This window comes from Numenius arquata, chromosome 2 (genome assembly GCF_964106895.1).
Source record: "Numenius arquata chromosome 2, bNumArq3.hap1.1, whole genome shotgun sequence".
In the NCBI taxonomy this organism is placed as follows: Eukaryota; Metazoa; Chordata; class Aves; order Charadriiformes; family Scolopacidae; genus Numenius; species Numenius arquata.
This window is the reverse complement of record NC_133577.1, coordinates 11752627-11767537: the sequence shown is the minus strand read 5'-3', so window position 1 is coordinate 11767537 and position 14911 is coordinate 11752627. Positions and strand designations below refer to the sequence as shown.

At 37.4% G+C, this 14911-nt stretch overlaps 1 protein-coding gene across 1 annotated transcript in view; it reads right to left on the bottom strand.

Annotated features, from left to right (window-relative positions):
- The window catches only part of SYNE1 (spectrin repeat containing nuclear envelope protein 1), a 255963-nt gene that overhangs the window by 70466 nt on the left and 170586 nt on the right, over positions 1-14911 (bottom strand). Inside the window, exons 97-105 of the mRNA XM_074162789.1 lie at positions 11316-11450; positions 10665-10771; positions 9122-9272; positions 8123-8257; positions 7805-7960; positions 5789-5998; positions 4192-4293; positions 2719-2838; positions 609-809 (exon numbers count right to left, since the gene is read on the bottom strand). Coding sequence (XP_074018890.1) covers positions 609-809; positions 2719-2838; positions 4192-4293; positions 5789-5998; positions 7805-7960; positions 8123-8257; positions 9122-9272; positions 10665-10771; positions 11316-11450 — 1317 coding nt within the window. The remainder of the gene's footprint in view (positions 1-608; positions 810-2718; positions 2839-4191; positions 4294-5788; positions 5999-7804; positions 7961-8122; positions 8258-9121; positions 9273-10664; positions 10772-11315; positions 11451-14911) is intronic.

Here is a 14911-nt window from a genome sequence, read left to right as displayed (position 1 = left end):
TAAAGAGAGAATAGAAAAGAGAAAGTGCAATTGTTACTCAATTCATTACCACTAAAACAAAATTTTAAGACAATAGCAGTACAATCAAAGAAGTTGTAGACAGGTAAACTTTTCATTCCACCACCATTTCACAAAATCCAACCAAAAGGAATTCATCTTTTCCATGCAAGCTCTATCCCAACTCTCATTCCATAAACAAAAATAGCTTAAATCAGATATACACCACCAAAAAATTCTGCATAATAAAAAAATGTGGGAAAGTCTTGTTATATTTTGTGGGTGCTATTAGCAAACAACTTTCTGTTGGGAAAAAATGGAGTGGTGGATAAAGTTGCTATGTGGCATGACAGGACAAGAAGAACTTTTTATTAGAATGAGAAAGAAAATGTGATCTACTTGGGTTGACTTTCAACAGAACATTTTAAAGTTACTCAGTCAGAACAGTTCATTGATTCCAATTTGAAATACAGTAAGTTTTAATATATCTCGATTTAATACTGGTCCACCATTCTGAAAAGCTCCTGAACCCTTAGGAACAGAAGATTAGCAATTTTCCATGTACAACCTTACAGTCATGATTAGTCCTGAAATATGTCACAGTTTCTTACCTTATGTTTGTCAAGTAGTGATCGAACCTCTTCCTTAGAAGCAACAATCATTTTCTGGTCACCAGCCATCTTTTCTTGGCCTGTTTCTAACAGGTCAGCCAGGTCCTGTAAAGCCCGTTCATACTGCCTCTTAAGAGCCAGATTCTGATTCAGGTCATTCCGTCTGGATCCAATGATCATCATCAGCTCATCATACATATCCTTGGGGGCAAAAAGTAGCAATGGTGAGTCTTATTTCACACTTAATACGTCTTCCTACAAGCAACCTTACTGTCTCTGTATTCCCCTATAAATACTAGCAGAATAATACCTATTTCCAGCTCAAAAAGACTGTGCAGATATACTGACTTAATTGATAAATTAACAAGTCACCATTTAAAGACAGAAAAAATAAGCATGACTTGCAACTCTTTCAAGTGCATGCATTTGGGAACAAAGTTAGCAGAATCCCAAAGGCTCGCTTTAAGCAGCAAAGGATTGTGATTGGGCTTAAGTCATCAAAAACCATATTACTCTGTGGCTACTGCACACTGGAGATGCTGTTTATATTTTGCTTCTTGTAATGCAGCGGGTTAGATGGGCTCTATCATGGCTACAGACTACTGGTATCTCAAATCCAGATTTGTCTCCCTCTCCTGCCCCAGCAGCTTACTGGTAACAATCAAGATACAGACAACCTGTAGTAAAAACCAAACCAGCCTCAAAATAGCAATATACTCTATATAGAACAGTAAAGTGTAGATAGAAAAAGTGCAGTGTGTATTTCACAGTGTGCCCATATCGCCAAATTACGAAACGAGCCAAAAGGCAGAATTTCGTGAGTTCTTTTGTGTCTTTACTCATCTTGTATACCTCAGCCATAAAAGAGAGAACAACCTAAAGATGCTTTCCTTCACCTGAACAGGATTACTTTCTTGATTTGGTTTTCAGAATTGTATTCTCAGAACATATGTCTGACTGTGAGGGTAAGCCCATATTTTTGATCAAGACAAGACATCCAGAAACTAATAAACCAAAATATCTCTATGACCATCCAGTGCTACAGCAAACTACCCACCCTTGGACTGCAGCTCTCCTAGATTTAAAGAGACAATTTTGAGAAGCACAACTATTAAAAAAGGGAAGGCTTTTTTATAAACTGAAATAAATGAGAGGGGGATATCTACACATAGTCTGACAGAACAGAAAAAAAAAAAAAACACAAAGCAGGAGGCTCTATGACTAAAAAGGACCAAAAGGATAAAGAAAATGGGCAAAAGACACATTTGCACAAACACTTTGCCATTCATTTTTAATTGAGATCACTGTTTTGCCAGCTTAATATGTTTACAGTCTGGTTTCAGCTGTTGTCTTTCCTTCCAATTTATTATTATTTCATTATAAAAGGGTAAAATTCAGTCATAAACCTTCTCATTGATCTTTCCTTAAGCATTGCCCTGCCTCAGCAGCAAACCGCTCAGAAAGAAGTTTCAACAGCCTGCTAGAAGTTCTGGATTGATTGCCCACATGTACCTACTTCAGAAAGCCTTAAGGTAAGAGTCCTACTACTCAGGTGTGTTCAAAATCAAGTCTAACCGAAGGTATGCAGGAACATGAGAGGCATTCTATTAAAAGCAGAACATTTCCAGTTTCAGGTCACATTATCTATCTATCCTGCCTCATCCCCCTCTTTTTTTATTTTTTTATCTATCTATCCTGCCTCATCCCCCTCTTTTTTTATTTTTTTATTTATTTTTTTTTTTTAAATGATGGGTGTGAGAGAGAACTAAACCCCAGATCATGAGACATTGGTGAGAACCGGGGTCAACCTTCAGCAGATGCTTATGTTTACATGCTTAACTTTATCTATTTGAATAGGGGCTCAACAAGAGCTGAAAGAAAACATTGCTTTGTGTGCTTCTATGGTTAGTACTACTAAAAATAGAGATGTTAGAAAATCTGAAAATGCAAAAGTAGAAAAACTAAGAGAATCAGGGAAAAAATAATCTTTTCTCCAAATTAAAGTGCTTTTAATTATGCTTTTCTAAACTGCCTTATAAACAATAAAAAGGCACATAGTAATATCTTTGATATCACCAGACAGGTCTAAGATGGAATTTATGAACCATACCTGGATCTTAGACAGCTCTTGCATGGAAGGTTGGTCAATTTGTAACTTGTCTACATGCTTCTTTAATTCATTGATTCCAATATCTAGTTCCTTCAAACCTTCTTCTGCCTGCAGTATGACCTGTATTTGAAAATTGCATCATTTAGTTTGAAGGTTTAATAACCACAACGTTCTTTTTCTGTTTTCTGCCTGAAGAATTAATCAGTTCTTCAGTCTGCTGAAATTTTAAAGGATACTATAAAGAAAAAGTTGTAATTCAAAGTTGGAAGAGCCCAGCTTCTTTCTTAAAGTTAAATGTAATATGGCATTATTACTTTTTTAATAACAAACTGGCTTAGTATCATACATGACTTTACACAAAACCTTGCTGTGAAGTTCCACACTTTTAACTATTTGGTACGGGCACAAAAGGACTTTCAGTTGTTCTAATACCTTCTTTTAAAGCATTTTTTTATTAACACATTCCTGACATATCTGAGAACCAAGCAAACAACCATCGCACCAAAAGACATGCATGACAGCAAAGAGCCATGCACAGTTCCCTTACAGGACTAGGATAGGGCGAAAATTACTGTCAAGGAAAAGGACTTGTACATCCCCTTTTGTACTTGGACATTTTGGTAGTTGCAACAGTATGCAGGTGATAATTTGACATTTTTCAATGGAAGTTGCAAGAAACAAGGTCTTTCAACCTAAGAATCTGCTGAATTAAGGCATGCAAGCTATAACAAAGTTAAAAGCACAACGTTAAACTCCTGTAGTTGAAGTCCTTTGTCAAGGCTCCTTCTTGGAAACTGTATATCCAAATGCTGGAACTATATATGTGAGTATATCCTGAGTCCTAGTAATACAGTCACTAAACTTACACTTCATGCAGCTAAGCTACTTGGCTGATTGAGGGTCTTACTTCTGTTTTCCCAATCTCGTGTTGAACAAACAGCAATGCTTTTAAACTTGAATGTTTTATCAGCCAAGGTGGATGTTCAGAAAAAAAAAAAGTTTGCTTTTATTTGGTAGTTAAATTAATCATATAGGAGCTAAATTTTTACCAGTCTTTCATGTCATGGAAAACAGGAAAGAGAGACACAGACTACCAGCTCTCTTACTCATACACGAATTAAAATTCTTTCAAAATTTGATTATCAGATATATAAAGGCCAGTAGTACTGTGTAGCTGAAGGCTAAGTCTCTTCCTCTCAGTCACCTGCTGGTGCCAGACAAGAGTAGCGCTCTTGGGTAACAAGAAACATCTACAGAAAGTAACCCTTAACATACTTTGTTTGGTTTTTTTTAAATTTATAAATATGTGTAGTGCACTCTTGGAAGTGCACTACACACTCATTTTCACATACTTTATGTGAACACATACATTCTCCCATAAAAAGGAACTATTGTCTAGAATCCAGTCATACCTTGAATAGAAATTTTATCTCTTCCCTCCCTCCTGCTCAAGTAATAGACATTTGGTAATACCTGCATTTGTTCTGTTTCTGGTCTCTCAGCTGCCTCTGCTAGTTTCTGTACAACTAAATATTTCTTATCAGCCACCGATGTAAACAGAAGCTTCAGGTCATTCTACAGGAGAAAACAATAACAAATTATAGCAAATCACAGCATAAATCAACTGAAAAATATTTTACGATCCAAAAAGTTTAGTGTTACAATGTTACAATGTCAGCACTAAGGCATAAAAACTCTTCAGCCTAATTAGTACACGTAAAAAATGCAACATTGTTGAAAATCAATAACGATATATACGAGCAAAAAAGCTAAACCAACTTCTATTGAAACACATCCTGTGAACACACTTCTGCTTTTGCCTTCCAATTAGATGATCATTTAACAAGGTTCAATTAGCTTCATTTAACAAAAATACATTATTCTTGTATAGTTTGTTCAATCCCATGCTCATAAACAAGCTACATTTTACTTTTTAAGGTAAGCTTTTTTCATTACAAACTTAAGCAAGTATATAAAAAAAAAAGTAAACAAGGCTTCAACACATTACAGGGCTAAGAACACATTAGAACTTTTAGAGTACCTTATTAGACTAGGCACATACATATCACTTAACAATTTTACCAAACCACAATTTTTTTTTTCATGCATTCATCCCCAAAAAACTCCTAATATTGGTAAAATAGAAAATAAACAGCACACTTCTCTAAGACTTTTAGCATTATATAGGAGTGTGTTTCTAATTTTTTTTTTTTTTTTGGCAGAAACTCTTTTAAATATTAAATATCTCTGGTATAACAATAAGGCACAGGATTCTAATCAGCTTGTCTCCTTTCTTCAACAAAGAAAGGCCTTTTATTGAAAATTGTTGGAATTATATTTTTTCCTATCTGCTGCAGAGGAAAGGTTATGGAGTTTGGAAAGAAATCCTATAGTACAACCTATGAAATGGTGATCCTATATCTGAAGACACCAGCATACTATTTTCCAATTTTTTGCTGGAATTTATGTGGTTTTTTTCATTAAAACTAAACCATACTGGAGGCTTTATATGATACGAATAGGAGAGAAAAGACTGAAAAGATTTCTAAAAGCAAACATTTCTCCATTTCTCTTCATTATTTTCTGCTTTGCTCAATACAGACAGCTTGAGACGCAAGCTCTTACAGAATAACAGTATGGGTAAAAGGTGATCAGAAAGCTGGGAATCAGTATTATGTTTTCTATTTTATCATAGCTAATAAGAACAGTGTACTCTGTCATTTATGAAATTATAAAATGTGTAGAGTGGAACTCTAAAGTTGCTTTTTCTTCTTTGGGAACAGTAGTCAACAAATTCTATTTATTATAATGCCAGGGGGGTAAGAAAATGAAGGATGAATGATAATTTCTGCAATAATTCCATGAGTTGCAGAAGGCTTCTAGCAGAAATTTTAAATTTTGGATCATGATTTGGATGCCATGTTTTGCTTAGCCTAAGAAGTTTGACTTTCAAGTACAAACCTATGTTCTCTTGATTTGGTACCTAGAATTCTCATTGCTTTGAGAATCAAACCCTTTACATCCCCATTTAACATGTACTCCTGTTTATTCCTTCAGATGGGCATCATACCTTGAAAGTCGCTATTTGCTGGAGCCTTCCTTTCATCTGACGGCATCTCTGGTTTACTACTGACTCCAGCAAGGTCAGTCTTCTCAGGAGACAATCCAAAGTGTCTTCCATAATACCCCTATTATCACCATTCTCAGGAAATATCTGAGCAAATAAATTCTTGTTCTTATTCATTTCTTCTGTTATCTCTTTGATTTCTTTGGCAAGAGACTGATTTTGTAGAAAACAAAACAAAGCGACGATTAGACATGCTAGAAAGCAGGCAAACATATTCCAATCACCAATGCCAATTTTGCAGTGATGCAGTGACTTTTTTTACATTGTTAATAAACACACACTAGACAAAGTTATGCAGCTACGGTATTTCTGATAATAAAAAAAACCAAACAGACTTCTCTGAGGAAAACAAATGCTGAAACAAAATGAACCTGCCCAATAAGGGCTTTGTGAAGCAAAAATCCACATAGCTGTTGAAAAAGTCTTTTTACCTCCCTCTCCCCTCCTTCCCTCTCCCTTTCACCTTGATGAATTTGTACTGTTTCCATATCCCAGAGCATTCCTCCCTCTTTTTCACTTAATTTCAGTTTCAACACTGTGGGGTTTGCTAACACTTAGCAAAAAAGTTAAACAGAAGAAAGATTCTATGTTTATTTCTCTTCTGACCAGACAAAATTCAGGTCAGGTGCTGCTTTCTGCAACATTCTTGTACTGGGTTTGCATGGCAAGGTTTCTGTAGTGGGCAGGGGGAGCTACAGGTGTGGCTTCTGTGAGAAACTGCTAGAAGCTTCCCCTATGTCCGATAGAGCCAATGCCACCAGCTCCAAGACGAACCCACTGCTGGCCAAGGCTGAGCCCATCAGCGACACTGATGGTGCCTCTGGGATAACATATTTAAGAAGGGGTAAAAAAATCTGCTGAACTGCAGCAGGAGAGATGAGTGAGAATATGTGAGAGAAACCACTCTGCAGACACCGAGGTCGGTGAAGAAGTAGGGGGAGGAGGTGTTCCAGGCACCGGGGCAGAGATTCCCCTGCAGCCCGTGCTGAAGACCATGGTGAGGCAGGCTGTCTTCCTGCAGCCGATGGTGGTTAATGGTGGAGCAGATATCCACCTGCAGCCGGTGGAGGACCCCACACTGGAGCAGTCAGATGCCTCAATGAGGCTGTGACCCTTTGACGGGACCCACGCTGGAGCAGGCTTCTGGCAGGACCTGTGGACCCATGGAGAGAGAAGCCCATGCTGGAGCAGCTTTTCTGGCAGGACTTGTGACGCCATGGGGGACCCACACTGGAGCAGTCTGTTCCTGAAGGACTGCACCCCATGGAAGGGACCTACTCTGGAGCAGTTTGTGAAGAACTGTCACATGTGGGAAGGACTCATGTTGGAGAAGTTCATGGAAGACTGTCTCCCATGGGAGGGATCTCCACGCTGAACCAGAGGAAGAATGTGAGGAGTCCTCCCCCTGAGGAGGAAGGAGTGGCAGAGACAACGTGTGATGATCCGACCACAACCCCATTCCCTGTCCCGCTGCACCACCGGCGAGGGAGGAACTAGAGAAATTAGGAGTGAAGTTGAGCCTGGGAAGATGAGAGGTGTGGGACGAAGGTGTTTTAAGATTTGGTTTTTATTTTTCATTATCCTACTCTGGTTTTGATTGGTAATAAACTAATTTCCCCCAAGTCAAACCTGTTTTGCCCGTGACGATAATTGGTGAGTGATCTCTCCCTGTCCTTATCTTGACCCACGAGCCTTTTGTTGTATTTTCTCTCCACAGTCCAGCTTAGGAGGGGAATGATAAGAGTGGCTTTGGTGGGCACCTGGCATCCAGCCAGGGTCAACCCACTACAATTATCTACACAGTGAATAACGTTACTTCTAAACAGTAGCAGAATACTGCAATTACATATAGATTATGACATGTCACTTATCAAGGATTCTAATATTTTCTTTCTAAGCGCTACATAAAATGCAGTCTTATTGGCAATTTAAAGAAACTCCTATTCATGGATTCCTTACCTCTTGCTTGCAGAGGTATGTTTCTGTTTCTTCCTCTGGCAACAGAGCTGTATCAACAAAGACCTGCTCTTCCACACCATCCAGCCACAGGGAGGTGGCTGCAACACCATCATACAGTTTCTGTTCAAGATGCAGGCTCTCCTCCACCTGTCCAGCCTGAGCAAAAGGAACCAGAGAAGTTGAGAGCAGAAGTACAACATACTCTTTCTAACACCTAATATTTGTGAAGGGGCTGGATTTCCACATGGGAGCTAGAGGAGTTTTCATTGTAAATGCAGCTCTGCTGGAAGATAGTCATAAAGACAACCGAAATGTTACCTCAGATGACACATCTTCAAAGGCCTGATTCAATTCAACCAATACTGGTGACACTGAGGATTTATCCTCATCCTGTCCTTCCTCCATATACAAAGGCATTCCAGATAGCAGTCTGTTTGGTCTGCTATACAGCTGCTGAGAGAGAAGTACTAATTAGGAGTGCTTCTACCACACATATAGGGCACAAAATTCAGCTATACAGATTCTACTGCTGACTGAGGATATCACCAAATAACGGTCATGGCCCTCCCATGACTGTTCTGTCATGAATATCTTGAATAAAAGATTCCTCAACAGGACGTTCACTAGAAGTGCAGAATAAATACCTGTGGCCAGAATTAGCAATGACTTGTTTTTACCAAAAAAAAAAAAAAAAAATTAATTACTGTGAAATGAATACAAGATATTTAGAACTTTGGAAGCTGATTTTAATGTAGTATTATATAATGAATAGTGGACCTGGATCTATTAAAAATAAAATGGAGGATGTATATTAATATAGATCTTGGACTGTTCCCAATTTATGTGATTAATCCCTGCTTCTTCGAGTAAAAATTCTGTGGCTGAAATCACTTGCTGCTTTTTCACATACTCAATAAGACCATGTATGTGGTATGATATGTATGAACGTAACAAATACATTCAAACTGAAAATACCAATTTTTCCTCTAAGTTGTCACCACTGGTCAATTTCAGAGGGATGATATGTTACAGAATTATCCTGGGTTAGAGAAATAGGTCAAAATCTTGTTCCTATTTACCTTCCTGAATGGTAGTGCAATTCAAATCACTGAAAAAGAGCAGTGCTAGTGCCAATATTTAAAGATTTTAAAGGTGTCACAAAAATAAATTATTCCATTATATATTATTAATAATTTATTCCATAAATTATTTGCACTAACTACATCACCTTAATGCATCTTCTATGAACATACTGTACCTCATGTTGTGACAAGTGCTTTCATAGAGAAAATGCAAAGAGAAATTAAAAATAGCTACCAGCTGTTCTTGTTCCAAAGCTTTCTGGAGCAGTCTCTCCTTGGTATTGAAATCCTGGTTCAGACTTTCCCATTTCATCTTCATCTGTTCTTCAGATGATGGTTTCTCACCTTCCAAGCCTAATTCCTCTGAGAGTGTATCAGGCTTCTCACTGAATGGCAAGATGCACAAAGGTTTAACAAATGCAAGAGTTATAACACTTAAGGTGTTTATTTCCTCTTTCAATTGGAAAAGTCTACGTTTAAATTGCTACTTTTTAAAGATTTTACGTGGCTTGTTTTTTTCAGATAGAAAGACAAAGGTTGGTTTGTAACTGCAAGAAGTTCTTTACTGATGAGATACTTTCTAAGTACTGAGAACCTTCTAAGAAACTGTTTAGACTTGCAAGTACCCTTACTAAGAAAGAACCCCCAAAACAGACTGAATATGTACTACATCAAAATGTAACCTTTAATCAAGCTTTTCTTCAAAGCATTAAATAAAAAAGAATATTTTATTTGACCCCCTTATTCACCTCCCCTCTCAAAATGCCAGACATACCCTGATATTTTAATGCAGGACAAGCATATGAGTTTAGCTTTGGTAAACAGTGAATGAAGTTCAGCATTTCCTGTTTGATTTTTTTGTTTCTATAGTGTAACATGTTGTGACAGAAGGAAGCCTCAAAAAGAAGATAAGTACTTTCTGGCATTATAATAAAAAACACATTGAATTGAAAGAAATGCTGAGGAAAAGAACTTACTGAGCACATTCCCTATGCACAAGTCTTGGTTCTGCTGTCTCATGAACCACCTTCATGTTCTAGACATTGGCATGCTGGAGGAGCCACAAAGGTGCTCATGACTACTGAGATACATCAACAAACTAATTTAACCAAAGGACTGATTGCTCCTTGATCCTCAAGCTGGTAATGTTCACCCTGGTTTCCTCTGCCCAAGACCTAGCCTTTCCTGCTCCCTCAAGGTCCATGTTGGCAGCAGGCAGTTATTTTCTTCTGCCTTTGCTAGGGCAGAAGTCTCTCCCACCCAGAGCCAATGCTTTTATAGACATCTACTTCCCCCAAATGGGCAAATGTACAAGAAAATATAGACTAGAGATGAAATTAAAAATACAAAAGGCTTCAAAAGGAAAAATATTCACTAACTGCAGGAAAAATAAAATTGAGCAATGAGTATTTCATCTGGAAAGTTCTGGTTACAATGACAGACTACACTGTTTTAGAGATCAGCTATGATTCACACACCAATGCTGGACCATCCACTGCTTGTCTAATGAATCCTAGTTTGCAGTTTTAGTGTGATGCTTGATAATACGAATAAAAGGTATTTCTAAGTGCTAAAGATGATCTATTAGCACAAAACAGTTTGTGTAACTATATTATGAGACTCCTGAATTTTAAATCAGGACTCCAGTATCGTAGGTGCTGTATAAAAATGATTTAAAAAAATCAGTGGATTACATGCAGAAGAGGGATGTAAACACAAGGATGACAAAGCACAGGGTCATAGAAATTTGCTTTGCACAAGAACACATGAAAGCACACCTTAGGCATAGGCCTTCTGGAGCAACGTGCTGTGTTAGGATTTCTTCTCCAAGGGATGCTACTGACCGAAGCAGTTTCTTCTGTTCTTCTAGCTCTTGTTCCAGCTCCTAGCATAGCAAGTTACAGAAACCAAAACAAACCTCAAACAGATTGTTTTTGCCTTTTTTTTTTGGACACAGAAATATTTGGTACATAAACTGGATCTTTGAACTGATTGACTCATGCAATGCAGCTTCTGGAACCCAAGCTAGCGAGGATATCTGTATATCATCCATCGTCCATAGACGTGTATATCATGTCTATGATCATGCCACACAATATACCTTGTAATGTGTGTATCTTTGTATAATGACAATGTTGATTACTATTTTGAACAAATACCATCATCTCCTTACAGTAACTTTAAGGGTTGATTCAATTTAATTTTCCTAATGGAAAATGGAAGTATAGAGTTGACCATGGTCACACAGGAAGTCTAGTCTGCCTGTCTGTTACAGATACAAAATAATGAGCTCAAACACATCATTACAAGACCCCTGAGTAAGAAACAGTGTAAAAATGAAGATGTCAGTGGAAATATTAACAGAACGGCTCAGCTACAGTGTTAAGCACAATCTAAACATGGGAGTAAAAGACATGCAAAACACCAACTTTCTGTTGCTGCAGGGTGCTCTGCTGCTGCTGTGAGCGAGTGGTTCTTGCTTGCACCAGCCATTCTTGGACACTGGGGCTTTGTGACGAAACAAAGTCCAGATCACTCTCCTCCTTTTCTTGCAACGATCCCTGCTTTAAGAGAAAGAAAGAAAGATTTTACAAACTCTCATATTGCTAGAGAGCTGGCAGATCCAGCTCATCAACTCCAAACCACAAGTAGTGCCACCTTCCACTTCTCAAGCTGCTGGCTCACAAGTATTCTGAAGTGAGCAATGATTTTAGATTTCTGACTTGTGCTGGTAATTGGTTACTTGCAAGAAAGCATCCATAAAAATGTAAAAATAAACATGCACCACTGCACTTAGCAGAATGAGACACTAGAGATCATAGACCATGGACTGATGTGTTTCTGAAGACTGTTCTGCTTCTCTGAAAAACAGCACTAGTCTGTAATGGAGGGTGCAGCTCTAACTGGCAATGCAGGGAATCAATGGATTGTTTCTGCCAGGTTTTTAGTATAATTATTTTGTCTAACTAAAAATGAGAGAATGCTAGTTGTCATTCTAGAAAAAATTTATTTATCACTAAGTACTCATGGCTGGCAGAAACACAGTCAGTTAACAGCAGATTATATGATATGAACAGTAAAGACAGTAAGAGAAACCAAACCGCAGAATGTTATAATAGAACAGCAAAAGCAATAGTCCCTTCACTTCATAGTTCTATCAGTATGATTTTCCAACATGAGTAATTAAACAGGCCTTCTGTGCAAGCAAAGTAAAAAATAGCAAATGCCACAATAGTTCCCAAAACTGCTTTATCAACTTCTTGACTTCTGAAATCCATGTTGGCTGTAAATTTAAATTATTTTAACGGCCAAATGCAAATGCAAGGTTTTTAACACACCAGACCTAATGTTAAAGACAGAGTTGTTGTAGGTCTGGCTACTTAGATCTACACAACTCTCTGGATTTATTTCATGTTACTTGCATGCACACAATGACTGTAGAGTTTGCACTTAAGCTTCAAGAGCTAAAGAGCTAATGGAGCTTAATGCCTCTCCCATGTTGTTTATATACCTCATTTTTGTAGGATTCACATTTTACCCATGATTCAGCACTTATTCTAAATAAAGTAAGAGCACCAAATGCTTCAGAGATTTTACAGCAGGCTCTCCAAAATAAAAACACGTTCCACCTTCCAGAGAGCCTTTGTCTCAAATCAGGCAAGGACCAGCAGGGCTGAGGAAGCCCCTCTTGCCTTGCCTGGTGCTCCTTGTACTAACAACAAGGACAGACTTCTGCCACCAGCGTCCCTGGCATCGGGCACTGAAAAGGCAGAGTTTTCCTAAATAGCAGAAGTTAGGCATAAGATTTCAGTTTTGGGGGATGATGAGTATACTGGAGTTGAAAGGATTGATTAGTGTTCGAGGATATAAACTGTAGGTTTATAAACTATAGGTTTATAACTGTAGGTTATATAAACTGCAGGTATCTAGAGCTGGAGAGAACCATTAGCCCTTGCTCTATGAAAGAGCTCTGTTTCATTAAGGATTCAGTTTGCAGGTAAACTGTGATACTTTGTAGGAACAAATTCCTAGAAAAGCTGACATGGTTGTTGTATGAAAAATGTCATTATAGGACATAGATTAGGCAAATAAAATATTATATGAGGGATATAAAGGGTCTAGAATTTTAATTTTTTATTAAAAGTGAGAAAAAAGACAATATTTCTAGACTTTATATTTAAAAATTCTGCTTCATTTTATATGCTCTAAAGACAATAGCTGTTCAACTTGTAAATTCCTACAGAGAATAGTATCTAGTTCTTCATTGCAGTTGGGCAGGCTGATTTCCGTTAGATTTTGTCTCCTCTTCTCTGGGAAGAAGGTTGAGAAGCTACAATTTTGGAGTTATACTAGGACAAATAAATACTAATCCCACAGTTCCTGCAACAGCAGAGTGTAAAAGGGGCTGTGGCATTTGTGGATGCAAATATGATATTGTGCACTCTTTTTAGATCAAAATTATTTGTGAACCAGATTTTATCATTCTCAAATCATAGAATATAAGTTTGAAAAAAACACTTGCATTTCCATTTGAATTCTGACTGAAGGAATTGTATTACATTTCCTTTAAGTAGCCAGGGAAATACATGCTTGAAGCTGTCATTCATGGGGACTATCCAGTCCAGCACAGAAATAACTGGAAAGTCCCTGAAGAAAATGGTGATAAAATTGATCTCTCAAAGGAGTTTAGAATTATACAAACTTATATCAGGCATATTTCTCTTGTGGAACTGAAGTCGTCCCTCCCACACATATACTTTGCAATAAATAGTAAAACCCTATTTTCTGGGGTGGGTTTGGGTTTTTTCTGTGTGTGTGTTTTTCTTTGTTGGGTTTTTTTTTGGTTTTTTTTTGTTTGTTTGGTTGGGTTTTTTTACTGCAGAATTCATTCTGCTTCTTTGCATTATAAGGATTCTATTTATTTTTATTGCTCCTATGTCACAGAAGTTAGTAGGTAACAGTAATAAGGCAACATTTTGTATATCTTTCAAAGTGCATGAAAAATGCTACATTCGGAATCAATGTAGTCTGGAACTTTCCTGATCCAGCATGTTTCTGATGAGTTTCATTGCTTCATTTTATGAATAAGGAGTTGGTCTCCAAACCACATTTTCCATATCATTAGTGACATCGATTAATTAAAATTAGAAGGAAAACTGAAACTGTTGCAAGGAAGTTGAAGAATCTCATGCTGGCTCCTATAAAGTGTTGTGTCACAGGAATAACAGATATGCTGAAATACCGCTTTAAGGAAAATATAGCTCTTGGTCTTGCAGTGCAACTTGGGAGGATCCTTCCTTTTCTGAGGGCAGGCTGGTCTGTATATACCTCCAGGCAATTACAAGGTTATCAGTACATCTAAAGACATGTATGTGTAAGTCCGAGTTTCTTACATGCCTGAGCAACAGCGCTGTCAGTACGTAATGCTTCTCAGGCTTAAAAATGGTAGAAGACAGTTAGTGCATTTTTGGGCACCTGATGCTCTGAGACTCAGTCCAAAGGCAATACTTTATGCTTGATTATTTGGAAAAAGATACTAAAGAATTTCTCACTTGAAAAGAACTGCTCAATGAAAATTTGATGACGTCATACTGCCTATGCTGATTTTCTTCCACAATGGATAAGTACAAACTTTTTTTGGACTACAATTTTTAAAGAAACTTAAGTCTTGCATGCATGTAGCATCTTAAATTATTCATATTCTACATCTGGAGATTATTTTGTCATTATTTTCAATAATAGAAAAGCATCCAAAAATCTGTTTTTAAAGTTTATTTAAACTAAATCACACCATTGCATTTTAAAATGCAGCACATTTCAAAATGCAGAATACATATTTTAAAATGAAGCAATAAAGTCTGTAATGCCTTTTCACTTCACAAGTGATATATCAGGATATAGTATTATATGCCTACATGTTGTTGATAACACTTTTCATTTGCCTAATCATGAGGTTTAATACAGAAGACTAACGTTAAAGTTACTTCATCTTAAAGGGAATAGAAATGAATACCTGGGGGGGTTT